The sequence below is a fragment of the Moschus berezovskii genome, chromosome 9 (genome assembly GCF_049115385.1).
Source record: "Moschus berezovskii isolate FMDL1 chromosome 9, NW_MosBer_1.0, whole genome shotgun sequence".
Classification (NCBI taxonomy): Eukaryota; Metazoa; Chordata; class Mammalia; order Artiodactyla; family Moschidae; genus Moschus; species Moschus berezovskii.
This window is the reverse complement of record NC_142468.1, coordinates 1,681,326-1,695,024: the sequence shown is the minus strand read 5'-3', so window position 1 is coordinate 1,695,024 and position 13,699 is coordinate 1,681,326. Positions and strand designations below refer to the sequence as shown.

Below are 13,699 nucleotides of genomic sequence, written 5' to 3'. Positions count from 1 at the left end.
GCTCGCCGTCTCGGCCTTTACGGTGACTGGGTTAGTTTCCAGGTTGTCTCTGGCCAGTCACTCTGACTCAGGGTCCTTCCTGGAGGCACAAGCATTACTCAGCCAGGATGGAGTCCAGCACAGAGGATTCTGGGAGTTTGCTAGACGTGTGGACTGGAGTCCCTTCTCTCCTTTTGACCTTTGCCACATTCTTCCAGTTCAGGTAGCTTCTGCGTTCCTTGCCGGGAGCCATTGTGATAGGATCCATGCAAGGGGTGACTCGTACCCGACCAGGGTGGGCAGTTTCAGTCATCAGTTCCTGTAGCGAGATGAGCTCCCCAGAGAAAGGTGGTCTCTTCCCCACATCCCTGACGGGCCATGTGCCCATCACTGTGGCCAGGAGACGGGGATTCAACAAGGAGAAGCCGCAGGTGTCCACGCAGCTTCCCTCCCCTTCACAGCCCTCTGCAGCCTGCCGCCACGTCCGTCCCCAGCGCTCCCCCCGCCTCGCCTCCCTGCCAGCTCTCCATTCATCATAATTATCAACTTCAAGGTCCAGGAAAAATATTTTCTGCGGAGCCTTTTCTTAACCTTTATTCCTTTTCTGTGCAGAGTCTCACATGTTGCCTTTCTCAGCTTTACTCACCCGCGTCTGGGGTGGGTCATCACCCCTCCCTCCCTGCACGTCCCCTCCTGCCTGTAGCGCTTCTCCGTGCACGTTACTGCATTCGAAGTAAGCAGGGAAGGTCCTTTAGCCTCATTTTTGCAGCTCAGCATTTCTTGACCACCAACTATCATCAAGGCTTGTGCTGGGTGTTGCAGTGAGATGCATTAATGCAATAACAGAAGATGGGGCGTCCCAGGAGTTGCACGTGGTGAAGAATCCGCCTGTCAGTGCAGGAGACGCAGTTTCAGTCCCTGGTGGGGAGGACCCTGAAGGAGGACGTGGAGGCACACTCCAGTAGTCTTGCCTGGGAAATCCCACGGACCGAGGAACACGGCAGAGTCAGGCATGACAGCACACATCTAGAAGGGTATTGTTCCCATGTCACAGATGAGGAAACTGAGGCCTAATGAGTAAGTGGCCCAGTATCCCCTGTGACCGTCTCTTTTAGTTCCTCTCGCACACGAGTTCTCTGCCGCCTCTGGGCCGTTGGGGATTCTGTGCCCTCCCCCAGACCATCCTCACCTGACCAAATACAGTTCACCTTTCAGAGTTTAATTAAAGTGTCACCTTCTTAGGGAGGCTTCCGCTGAGCACCCCTCCCCGACAAATCTCAACAGGCCTACCCTTTTCTAGGACTCCCTGTTGTTATCCGTAGCACCGATCGCAAATTGTAATCATTTACTTCACTTCTGTAAATGTGTGTGTTTAGCGTCTCCCCACGACTGTGCATCCCGAGAGAACAGGGGTTGTGCCAGTTGTGGTGACTCCTGTACGCTGAGTACAGGCTGACCCAGAAGAGGGGCTCAAGGAGTCGAGTGGGCTGAATGAACGCAGCCTGAGCCACTCACGCCACCCTGAATACCCGCACAGACTCAGCCCCGGTTGCCCAAAGGCCAGGTCCACACAGCGCTGACGCTGACCACACCCTCCCCTGTGCCCGGGAAGGAGCGGCCTCTTCTGCCCGAGTCTAAGTTGTGTGCTCACCAAGACAGGAAGTGTGGGCCTAGCACTTTGTATGGGTTCTGGAGACAGAGCCCCGTTTGATCTGTGGGTGTCCAGGATGAGAAGGAGGGATATGAGTGTGAACGGGTAGCCAGAGGAAGGAGGCAGAAACAGCGTGCTGGGTCATCTGGGAAGGGGCCGGGGGATGGTCAGTGGTGTGGGGAGCGCCCAGCTGACCTCTGGGGCACCCACATGGTGGGCAGGCCCCGTGTGAGGAGGCAGGAGCAGTGTGAACGCCGGCCACGTTCAGCACCTGGCCTTGCATCCCGACCAGAATCCGAAGTTAGTACGAGCCTCTTCTGGAGTTCTTAGACTCAGCCTTCATTTGGTGGGTCTTGTTGAGTTCTCACTGTTACATTCCTGTCCCGTTATCTTGGACACTTTCATTACACATGAAAGCAACTTTTACTTCACCAGGGTGAGCAGCCCATTGCTGCAGCAATATTGGAAGTATTCGAAGTATTTGGTAGTATCTTCTGCATACTCCCTGCTGCTGTACACAGAGATTGGTAGAAATGGGCCATAACAGCCAAAGTTGTTTTTTGTTTTTCTCGTATATCTTTATAGACTTTATTAAACTTTTGCAAGGTTTGCTATAATTTATTTTCCGAAACTTGGACATCTCATTTTTAGGAAAGAGTAATTTGCGGAGTGTCGTAAATATATTTGACCTAACCGATATCAGAAAAACCTCTGAAACGGTCACAAAAATAGCTCTGAATTCTGTCGTGAGCATCATAAAAATATAATTGCATCTTGGGACCTTCTTCCAGAAAATGAGATGCAATTATAGATTCTGTGTGTCTGCAGGGCCTGGACAGTTTCAAAGTGAAACAGAAATTCTTCTCCGGAAGCAGCCAGGAGCCCACGGCCTCCTTCCCTGTGCCGTACGACCTGCCTCCGGAACTGTACGGAGACAGAGGTGAGACCCAGGGTACAGAGAAGCTCAGGGGTCAGTGCCAGCGCGCTCACAAGGGGGGAACCGTGGGTGGGCTCTCGGCGGGAGCCCACTGGTGGGCTGCTCTGGGAGCACAGGTTCGCGCCCCGTCCGCAGCCCCAGAGACACGGCTCTCAGGCCGCTGGGTCTCAGAACCCCATGTGCCCTTACTGATCAAGGGCCACAGACAGCTTTCCTTTATACACGTTTCTCTAGCTGTTGATATTTGTCATACCAGAAAGTAAAGCCAATAAATTTTAAAGTACTTATTGACTTATTTTAAAATAATAATAAGCCCATTGTTGTATTTAAAGTGACTGTCTCTATCTTAAGACTATATCTAAAGTGACTATTCGCCAACTCAAGTTCGTTTGGAAGATGGCCTCGTTTCCCGTTTTGCAGACTCGTCTACTGTCTGGGTTAATAGCTGGATTCTCATTGCTGCTCTGTGTGCTGTCGCCCGTGTCAGGTAGCCTCTGTACACCCAGGCAGCAGTGACCAGGGACGACTTAATGTTAGGATGGCCAGTATTTTTACTTTACAGGTGTACCCTCACCCTCTTGAAAGTTAGGTCCCCAAGTCACCCTCTGAAAACTGCGGCGCTAGGTGAGGACTTTAAGGTCAGGGACCAGGTATGTTTCGCAGAGGAGGTGGGCGGCATCTTGGTGCAGGTTCCCAGTGTTCTGGATGGAGGCTGACCTGGCTGGGCGGCCCCACCTCCGCACCTGCTCTGACGCAGCCCCTCCAGTCCCAGAGCGCTTCTCTCAGCCCCGGGAAGTCTGGTTTTGAGGCGAGTTCACGCTTCACCAGGCTCACGCAGGGGGGATGTAATGCAGTCAGGACAGGGCAGATCCTGCCGTATTTTCCCTGTAGGGTAGCCGTCTACTAGGGTGGTCAAGTTACAGTCCACGGTTTTTGAGCAAATGCTAAATGTGAACAGGGCAAGTTTGAGTTTTGACTGGAAAGTGTTAATGACGTCATCCCATTAATACTGCAAAACCTCGGATTCCCTAATGGGCTTGGCCTCGCCCGATGCGTCCCTTCCTTCCCTGATCGAGGCTGGTTGGGTTCTAGCCGCCTCCCACCCTCACTCACTCTTGGCTTTCGTGGTGAGCTGAGCCTGCCCTTCTGATGGCTCCATCCTCAGGTTATCTGGGCTCATCTGACAAGCCCCTCCTGCCTCACACAGCTGGCTTCCTCTCTCTCTGGTCACATGGACAGCTTCCAAAGGCCGCCTTGTTCCCTTCCTTCCAAGCCATGTGTATTTTTCTGAGTCCTCTAAGTATGCTGTTGTAAATTCACCATATTTGTTTTTCACTAGCAAGAGGGTCTGTCAGAATTTCAAGGAATCCGTGACGACTCCTCCCCCCCTGCAGCTCACAGATGGAAAACACTGCTTTAGACCCTGGTGTTTATGCAGCAGCCTGACAGCTCATCGCGTGGCCCTGGGTGGCGGTTTGCCTTCGCTCGGCCTTAGTGTCTCCATTTGCAGAATGAGAAAGTCAGAGACCACGGCTCACTGCTGAGGAGTGCCCGAGATGCGGCCTCGAGAGCGCCTGACCCAGTGTCCAGCGCAGAGTTAGCGTCCAGTTGCCCTTAGCCACTGTTTCTGGTACTCAAAATGTCCGAGGCAGTTGCAACAGGGAGTGGACGGTCGTTCTCTCCCCCACCCCAATGAACTGACAGAGAGCCTGAGATGGGTGCAGGACAGTCCCTGACCCAGCACATGACCTGAGGCCCTCCCTCCCCTTCTGGCTTTGGGCTGCGCCTTTGTCTTTTTTCCTTTCTCTTGTTTTTCTGTTCTATTCCCTCCTTCCTGCCCCGCAACCTCCCAGTTCTCCTGAGTAAACATATTGGTGGTGGGGAAGACCCAGTGTGATGATGGCCTTAGGCTTAGCCTCCTGGGCTAAGTGTGTGCTTAGCTTTGGGCCTTGGGCACTGTCTTGACAAAGGGGCACATTGCCAGGCCCGGCCCAGACCTACTGAGACGAGCTCTCCAGCGGTGGGTCCCAGAAAAACGTGCCAGCAGTTCCCAGTCAGCCCAGACAGGGAACCGCGGTGCAGGCATGGTGAGGGTCAGCATCCTGGCGGCAGGGCACGCCCCGGTCTGCCTCCCCTCTGGACCTGGAGAGGCCCTCGGCTTTGTCTAGCAGGCTGGTGGTGTTTAGTCACTCAGTCGTGTTGGACTCTCTTGCGACCCCGTGGACTCACCAGGCCCCTCTGTCCATGGGATTTCCCAGGCAAGAATACTGGGGTGGGTTGCCATTCCCTTCTCAGGGGATCTTCCTGACCCAGGAATTGAACCCACATCTCCTTTATTGGTAGGCAGATTGTTTACCACTCAGCCACCTGGGAAGCCCATCCAGCAGAGCCAGGCACCTGACTGGCAGTAACAAGTGTTCCGTATACTGGCTGTGTCATGAGGCACGTTCTCTCCCGGGACAGTTGAGGAGGCTTGCCTAAAACAGGCCTTCATCTCAGCCAGGGAGTGGCAATGCTGACTTCACTAGTGATGGGTAAAAACAGCAGAATTGCAGCCCCCACCCCTGCCCTGTTGGCGTTTTTCTGTGTGTGGCTTTTCCCCAAGGTTGTGGAGGGCCTTCCAGCCAGCATGGGAAAAGATCCACCCAAGAAATAGACATTTGTTTATTTATAAAACAGAGCATGGGATTTGCCGGGCGGGTAGTTTCCAGGTCCTCACTTGGACATTACTGGCTTATCTTGAAGAAAAGGAATACAGTCACCATTGGTGTCCACAAAGGGTGGCTCCAGGACCCCCCGTACCCAAAATCCTCAGATGCTCGACTCTCATGACAAGCCCTCTGTGTCCCCGATTCCACATCCCCAGATTCGACCAAGCCCTGATCAGCACAGAGGGGACCCACACTTCCAGACCAAGGTTGTTTGAGGGCGCACTGTCCATGCAGTGGTGGTCTCTTAAGTTACTGGGAAATGTCTGTGTGTCACAGACCCTGCACTGGTGAGACTCTCTTGACAACTGTTCATACAGCAACGGTCAGAGTGTGTCCTGCCTGGGGCTGCAGCACAGCTGCCGGTACCCAGCAGAGCTGTTTGCAGGGACATGCAGACGCAGAAGATGGTGTTTCTAGGGCAAGAGAGCAGCCAGTGAGTCAGGCCTCCAGCCCTGCAAGCCCCTCCCTCTGAAGGAAATTAACAGAGAGTGTGGTTTCCTGCTTTCAAACCATCCGGAGGCCAAAGGCTAGAGAACAGGGTTCTGATAACATGTTGCCACCTTGGGCATTCTTTGGCTGCTCCTGCAACTGGGAGCTGCTGTTGGCACGTTCACTCTATGATTATTCAACACAAATGGTGAGGCTGGGCGGTGTGAGTGGCAGGCCAGTCTCCCAGCTGCCACCTGCCGAGTGAGCACTCCGCCCTTCAGACTTATTCCATCACTCGCGTTTCTCTGAACAGTAGTAGGGGGTTTATTTTTAATCCTTGCAATGCATTTACACCCTACCCAAGACAACCGACTCCAATATTCTTGCCTGGAGATGCCATGGACAGAGGAGCCTGGTGCGCTACAGTCCGTGGGGTCACAGAGTCAGACGTGACTGACCGACTTACACTTTCACATTACTTTGGTTCTTTTGGAAGAAAAAGCTCGCATTTATTGAGCACCTACAATATCTGGGAACGAGCTTCCCGGTCATTTTCACATTCATTCTTCACAGTTATCCTGGGAGGCTGTGAGTGTAATTAGCTCCCATTTCACAGACGGGGAACCCGAGACCAAGATCCAGAAGCCTTCCCCGGCTGCAGACAGAGACGACGGCAGGATTTGAACCTGGGTCTTCTCTCCGTTGTGTCAGTACCATTCCAAGGCTGGGTGCTTTCCTCGATGTGGGTCTACAGTCGTTACACAGAGATCTTCATGGCTCACCAGTCACTGGCCTTAAGTTACAGAACAAAACCGTTTCAGGGATATGACTCTGGGCCTCGTGGTTCTGTGTGACCGTGACCAGCTGAGACCAGAAAAGTGGCCCTTGACTGTCCCTGTTGTCAATGCTGGTTTCTCCAGCTTCTCAGAAGAAGAAAACAAGAACCACCCTCCTTTGTTAGGGTCTCTCTGTGTGGATGGAACATGGCATCTTGCACAGTTCATCAGTTTATCTCATTTAATAGGCTTCCCTGGTGGCTCAGTGGTAAAGAATCTGCCTGCCAATGCAGGAACATGGGTTTGTTTCCTCTGTTGGGAAGACCCCTGGAGAAGGAAATGGCAGCCCACTCCAGGATTCTTGCCTGGGAACTCCCATGGACAGAGGAGCCAGACGGGCTATAGTCCGTGGGGTTGCAAAGAGTAGGATACGACTGAGCGACTAAACAACAACAGTATCTCATTTAATCCCACTGCCAGCTCCACGTCTTAGGTACACATAAGGAGACTGAGGTTCAGAGGTGAAGAGACTTGTGAACCTCAGTGGCAAGTCAGCATTTACCCTGGGGTTCACGCTCCCATGTCTTAACATGAACCTTTACTGCAAGCTCCTACCCAAAAGGGCTCAGTCCAGAAAAGGGCTCTCATGATTTGTCGACTCCAACCCGTGAGTGACTTGATCCTATCAGGTGAGTGGATTTTCTGTAATCCTATTCAAATATATGTTACACTCATGTAATTTTTTCCCCCAGATCGACCATGGATTTGGAACATCCCTTATGTCAAAGCACCTGACACACATGGAAACATGTGGGTTCCCTCCTGAGAGCAGGAAAGCTCTGTGAAGTTGACATGTAAGGCCTGAGCCCCAGACGTTGGATGTCCTTGTTTGTAATGGGTGTTTACTTCCCTTAATGTTTATCTGCCTCCCTACAAAGCACTGCAAAGGTCAGTCTTTCAGACGTGAACATTGGTTACCCTTTCAATGGTCACTGTTGACATTCTCACTTGAAAAAAAATTGTATATTTTCTTAACTCCCTTTTCTATGCCTTGGAATAAAAGCTATTAAACTTCGCCATATTAAAAGAATATAGATAGATGGATGCAAAATGATCTTCCTGGTGATGCAGACTCTCATGGTGGCGTCAGCGCTTCTGAACAGAAGGTTGAAGTTTTGAGCTGTGCTCCATTGGGAAGGGTGCCCGTGATTCACCTGAAACTTCGCAGAGCAGGAGTGTGACCCGTCACACCTCCCTCAGCTTTCTGGGTGTGTGGTGGAGTTGCTGGAAGGGTCTGCTGTGTGTCACTGAGGCCCACAAGGCTCCCCAGACGCCACGCGCCGACTGACGGTCGTCATCCGGCAGCTTCCCATGACACCTCATCCTCCCCGCTCACGGACCAGCCCCCGCCTGCCCTGTCCTCAGCCATCCCCACAAACGCCCAGAAAAGACAGCTCGCAGGCACCTAGCAAAGCACACCAGTATTCCACTCACAGGAACCCCTGCAGGTGTGCTGACGGGAGGGGCTGAGGCCCAGAAAGGTTCAGAATGCCCGCGGGACTGCAGCCGCCTGGGTCAGCGCAGCGGGCGTCGACGTGCTTGTCGTCCACATGCCCTTCACGGGCAGGAAGGTCCAAGTGCCCTTCCTTCACAGGCAGGAACTGCGCTCTCCTCAGACGACCCAGAGCCTCCTGGATTCCTCTGTGTGGGGCTCCTTTCCAGTGGTCCTCAGCCTCTTCATCCTGTAACTTATGCAGTTGATTGTTAATTCTGAAAGATTCTTTAAGATGCTCATTTTTCAGACTGTTCCTCAGAGGCTGACAGCGTTCACATCAGAAGTGGGGTGGGGGGAGGTATGTGGCAGGAGGCCGCTGGGCTGGCAGGGACGGGGTCTCCTGCCCCCTCCCTCCCGGCAGAGAAGGATTCCTTCACCCTCTTATGTCTCGGGCTCTGTAAAGGACATCATCTGGGTGCTTTTGTTTTGCATTCTGCTTAAAAACATAAAGTTGAAAAGCCACTGAATTCATTTAAACAGTCCCTTCCACTGGTAAGAAAAGTAAGGCTTAAGCCTTCTTGGACGGAGAAGGCAATGGCAAGCCACTCCAGTACTATTGCCTAGAAAATCCCATGGATGGAGGAGCCTGGTAGGCTGCAGTCCGTGGGGTCGCTAAGGGTCGGACACGACTGAGTGACTTCACTTTCACTTTTCACTTTCCACTTTCACACATTGGAGAAGGAAATGGCAACCCACTCCAGTGTTCTTGCCTGGAGAATCCCAGGGACGGGGGAGCCTGGTGGGCTTCCGTCTATGGGGTCACACAGAGTCGGACACGACTGAAGTGACTTAGCAGCAGCAAGCCTTCTTGGAACCTGCCTTCTGCTTTAACAACATTGAAACCCTTATCAGATTTGAACCCAGCAGCAGCCCTGGGCTCGCAGTAAAGGCAGATGTGACGGTGAGACCAGCGCAGAATGGGAACCCAGCCGCCTGAGTGGGCATCCAGAGGACTGTGGTTGACCACCCGGGATGCCCACCAACACAGTGGTCTGCCCCGGGTCGGGGGCGCTCAGTGCAAGGCTCCAGGCAACGCCGCACAAGCCACCCAACCAGGGAGCATCACAGCTGCAGGCCAGTCATTCCAGAGGAAAGGAAATCCCTCTTTCCCAGTGGTGCCGGCCAAGCCCCTTGCCTCATCTGATTCGCCAGGCTGAGTCACGTGTTCATTAGAATTGCCCAGCCCCAGCTCTGTTCCCTCTGCCCTGTGAGACCGTGGGCAAGTGACGTGATACCTGAGTCTTCACTTTCTCATCTGTTAAGTGGGGCTCAGAGATATCCTTCCTGCCTGGTGGGATTGCTGTAAGAATCACAGGAAATGGTGTTCCTGAGCACGGGCAGGAACTCTATGAGTTCCATCTATTGGGATGATTCTTGATGAGTACCACGCTGGCAGTCTCTCCCTGGGGCATTTAGAGAATGTCAACTCGAGGGTCAAAACCCATGCCTTCTGAAAAATTAGCTACTTCCTGCCAATACCGCGCCCCGCCACACTACCACAGGTGGGTTTTTCTGAAAGATGGGGGAGGTTGAAGACTCCTGGCTGCAGCCAGGTGGCAACGAGGCCTCTGGATTCCAGGCGAAGGGGACTCTGTTTACAGAGGAGACTGTGTGCCAGGACTCCTCTGTCCCAGAGCCCAGGCTCTCAACTCTGGACAGAGTTAACAGCTCTGCAGACCGCATACCTCCTGCCCTGAAAGCACGGATCCATGCCTGCCGCCTCCGGAAAGGGGGGTCCTCATGGAGGCCGCATGGGACTGAGGCCGGGGTCAGGGAGTCCAGGTGACCCCACGGGTAAGTTGACACTTGAGCCCTGGGAGGAAGTCCATCTCACAAACAAAGAAACCTGAGGCTCAGATCTGTGAACTGCCCGAGGCCGCCTTCTGGAAGACGGAGGGGCTCTCGCTTCCTGAACGCCTCATCCCGTAACAGGTTCCAGAAGTGGGCGCCTTTGTGCTCCCATTGCAGGATCTTCCTTAAGAGGCAGGAACGAACCTTGTGACTCCACGAGCCACTCCCGCCTCTAGAAACAGCCTGGGCCCTGTGAGGAGCCCGCCTGAGCCCCAGCTCCACTCTTCGGTCTTCTCTGGCATTTCAGGGCACGCGTGGCGGCGAGCGGCCTCTCCTCTGTGTCTGTAGCTCCTGCCCCTGGCCGCAGCGCGCTGGGTGGCCTGAAGAATCAGTGCGGGTGTGGGGAGGGGTTGGCGGCAGGAGGGAAACTCGGGCGGTGACAGAAGGGTTTCTATCATGATTGTGGCTTTGGTTACACTTTACAAAACCCCTTGAATTATGCATCGAATTGGTCATTTTATTGTACGCAAGTTATAACCCATTAAAGCTGCTTTTTAAAAACTCGAAGAACACAAGTTCAGATAAGTGCACTGTGAAACTGTACATCAAAAAGGAAGAAGAACAGTCGAACTCTATGTAAACTAAAGTACTTGAGGGCAAGTGTATTGATCACAGTTTATTTTGAAATGCTTTAAAATCAGATGTATTAAAGGATGAATAGATACATGATAAAATATAGGAAAATTTGTACAATCTAGATTGCTGCTCTAAAATTCTTTCCACTTTGGTACATGTTTGAAATTTCATTATCAAATGTTGTCAGGGGAGGGGAGACCAAATAAGTTCAGGTTTCTGGCAGGATGAAGTAGCTCCTACTGAACCCACTCTTTCAGAAATAAAAATAGAAGTTGTGGTGTGGCGCGTACACCAGCCAGCTACTGAAAGTGACCAACAGCAGGCAAAAGAAGGGAGTCAACAATGCAAGAAAGGCGCTCTCCAGGGTGAATTTCCTCTTTTTCCACCACTTGTAGTCTGAGGTCAGGTCTTCGTCTGCACTACACAAGGCAGGTAAACCTCCAGTGGAAGATGTGCAGTCTTTGTGGCTTGGAGGTCCAGAGCACAGGACTTGGAGCAACCAAACAACAGAATAGCCAGAGTGGGGATTCCCAGTTTCTCTATGTAAACTCTGTTCAATCTATGGCTGACCACTGAACCGTACATGCACCACTAAGGCTAAAAGAACTAAACTAGAATTTGAGCTACTTCATACTGTAGGGGAGACAATTTTACAGTTGAGTTCACCTAAGTTAACTACCTGTTTAAAAATTATTATTTTTAGAGGAAGGTAACAGAACCCAAAATTTCTACATCAAGACTCTTGAGAGTCCCTTGGACAGCAATGAGATCAAACCAGTCATTCCAAAGGAAATCAGCCCTGAATATTCACTGACGCTCAAGTTGAAGCTCCAGTACTTTGGCCACCTGATAGGAAGAGCTGACTCACTGGAAAAGACTCTGATGCTGGGAAAGATTAAAGGCAGGAGGAGAAGGGGACAACAGAGGATGAGATGGTTGGATGGCATCACCAGCTCAATGAACATGAATCTGAGCAAACTCCCAAGAGATAGTGGAAGATAGAGGAGCCTGGCATGCTGCAGTCCGAGGGGCTACAAAGAGTCAGACATGACTTAGTGACTGAAAAATAGCAACAAAATTATATATAGCAGCCACTAGTCACACATAATACTTAAATTTGTTGTTGACTTTAAAGTTAAAAAAAATTTTTTTTTGGGGGGGGTGGGAATTTCGTTCCCCACTTGCAAGTCTAGTAGCAGCACAACAGACTTCAGAAGAAACAGATATCGGATATTCCCGTCGTCACAGAAGGGATGGACAGTGTTTATCTATCAGTTAAACATGGAGACTGTCAGAGCCGACCAGAGAAAGGAAAACACAAACACTGGTGTACGCTGTCCAGAAAAACATACACCTTGAGGATATAAGGACACAGGTGGGTTGCAAGAAATGGAAAAGATAGGCTACGAATGTTAAGTAAATGAAGCCTGTGGTAACTAGATTAATATCTGACAAAATAAACTTCAAGGCAAAGGGTATTACCAGAGATAAACAGATATCTCATAAAAATGGTCCCTGCATCAGGAGGATATAATAATTATAAATGCTTATATTGAGGCAGGAGACCGATGGGCCCCAGGCTGAACAATTTCACCCCTGTGGACAGAAGCTCCTTAACAGCAGAAACTCCACAAAGCAGGTTGATGGAGGAGGCTGGGCCTTGCCCAGATAAAAGACCGCACACTCCATTCTCAAAGTTAAGAAGACCTGCGTGCTCAGAAAGCCTCCGCAGAGGTCAACAGAAAGGAAGCATCACCTCATAGGTGATACAGCTACCCATAGGCCTCTAGAATCCATCTTGGCTAAAAGATGCACACACATGCGGGGGGATCCTAAGATGAGCCAAATACAGACTCAGAACCCGGCAAAGCAAGACAGTTGGTCAAAGGAAACCTGGAAGAAATGCCCCCAAAAAGCGACTCAAACCACAAGGGCGAGACTGTCTTAGCCTGCCTGTGCATCATCCTCACATACTGTAGTCTTCAACCTAATAAACACTGCACTTGCTTCATTACTGCCCGTCTCTGTGTGGAAATTCATTTCTACACAACTGACGGGCCAGAGCCCTGTCACTGGCCACTGCCCCTGGTGTGTAGCGGTTGGCGTTCAGCATTCTCCCTGCCGCTCCCAGCCTCAAACTCTGCTGCTGCTAAGTCGCGTCAGTCGTGTCCAACTCTGCAACCCCACAGACGGCAGCCCACCAGGCTCCCCCGTCCCTGGGACTCTCTAGGCAAGAACACTGGAGTGGGTTGCCATTTCCTTCTCCAATGCGTGAAAGTGAGGTCGCTCAGTCATGTCCGACTGAGTGACCCCATGGACTGCAGCCCACCAGGCTCCTCCATCCATGGGATTTTCTAGGCAAGAGTACTGGAGTTGGGTACCATTGCCTTCTCCGCCTCAATCTCTGGCCAGGAACCAAAGCCCTGCCTCAAGCCATTGCAGGCAGAGGCCACCTGCGACCGATAATAAATAACAGCTTCGAAGTATGTGAAACAAAAACTGACATACTTAAAGGAAGAAACAGACAATTCCACAATCATCAGTGGTGCTTTTAATACCCTCGATAACTGTTAGAATAACTAGAACAAGTGTCAGGAAAGGCAGGTCTGAAAAACACTATCAACAGCCTTGACGTAGAACACTAGGTGCAGCAACTGCAGAATACGTACTCTTGTTTATTTTTCTGGCTGTGGTTGGCCGTTGTTGCTGCACACAGGCTCTCTGGTTGTGGCAGAGGGGTCCCTCTGCTGCGGTGCTCAGGTCTCTCCTTGCAGGGGCTCCCCTTGTGGAGCAGTGTCTCTAGCTAGGCGGGCTTCGGTCGCTGTAGCTAGCAGGCTCAGGCGTTCTGGCTCAGGGGCTTAGCTGCTCTGAGGCATGTGGGATCTTCCAGGACCAGGGATCGAACCAGTGTCCCCTGCATTGCAAGGCAGACTCCCAACTACTGGACCACCAGGGGAGCCCAGAATACATGTTCTTTTCAAGTGCATATGGTACATTGACTAAGATGATATTCTGGGCCATAATACAGTCAATTTACGAGGACGGAAACATACCATACATGGCCTTCTGACCTGTGAATGAAAAATTTTGCTTGCCTTGTCAGTAAACCAAGGATGTGGTAGCCGTCCAACCACTGCAGCCACCACAGCGGGGCACCGTGAGGGGACTCAGGGTGGGAGAGACAGGATACTGGCCCGCACTGCTCAGGTGCACGTCAGAGGAGCGCTTTCGAGG

The 13,699-nt window shown here is 51.7% G+C and overlaps 1 protein-coding gene across 3 annotated transcripts in view; it reads left to right on the top strand.

Annotated features, from left to right (window-relative positions):
• Positions 1–12,451, top strand: part of TDP1 (tyrosyl-DNA phosphodiesterase 1) — a 76,694-nt gene extending 64,243 nt beyond the window's left edge. For 2 of the 3 annotated variants that reach the window (XM_055435933.2, XM_055435935.2), the window contains 2 exons: positions 2,459–2,570; positions 7,236–12,451. In XM_055435933.2, coding sequence (XP_055291908.2) covers positions 2,459–2,570; positions 7,236–7,309 — 186 coding nt within the window. In that variant the 3' untranslated portion in view covers positions 7,310–12,451. The remainder of the gene's footprint in view (positions 1–2,458; positions 2,571–7,235) is intronic. The other variant, XM_055435934.2, reaches the window with a different exon arrangement.
• Positions 12,452–13,699: the final 1,248 nt, after the last annotated feature.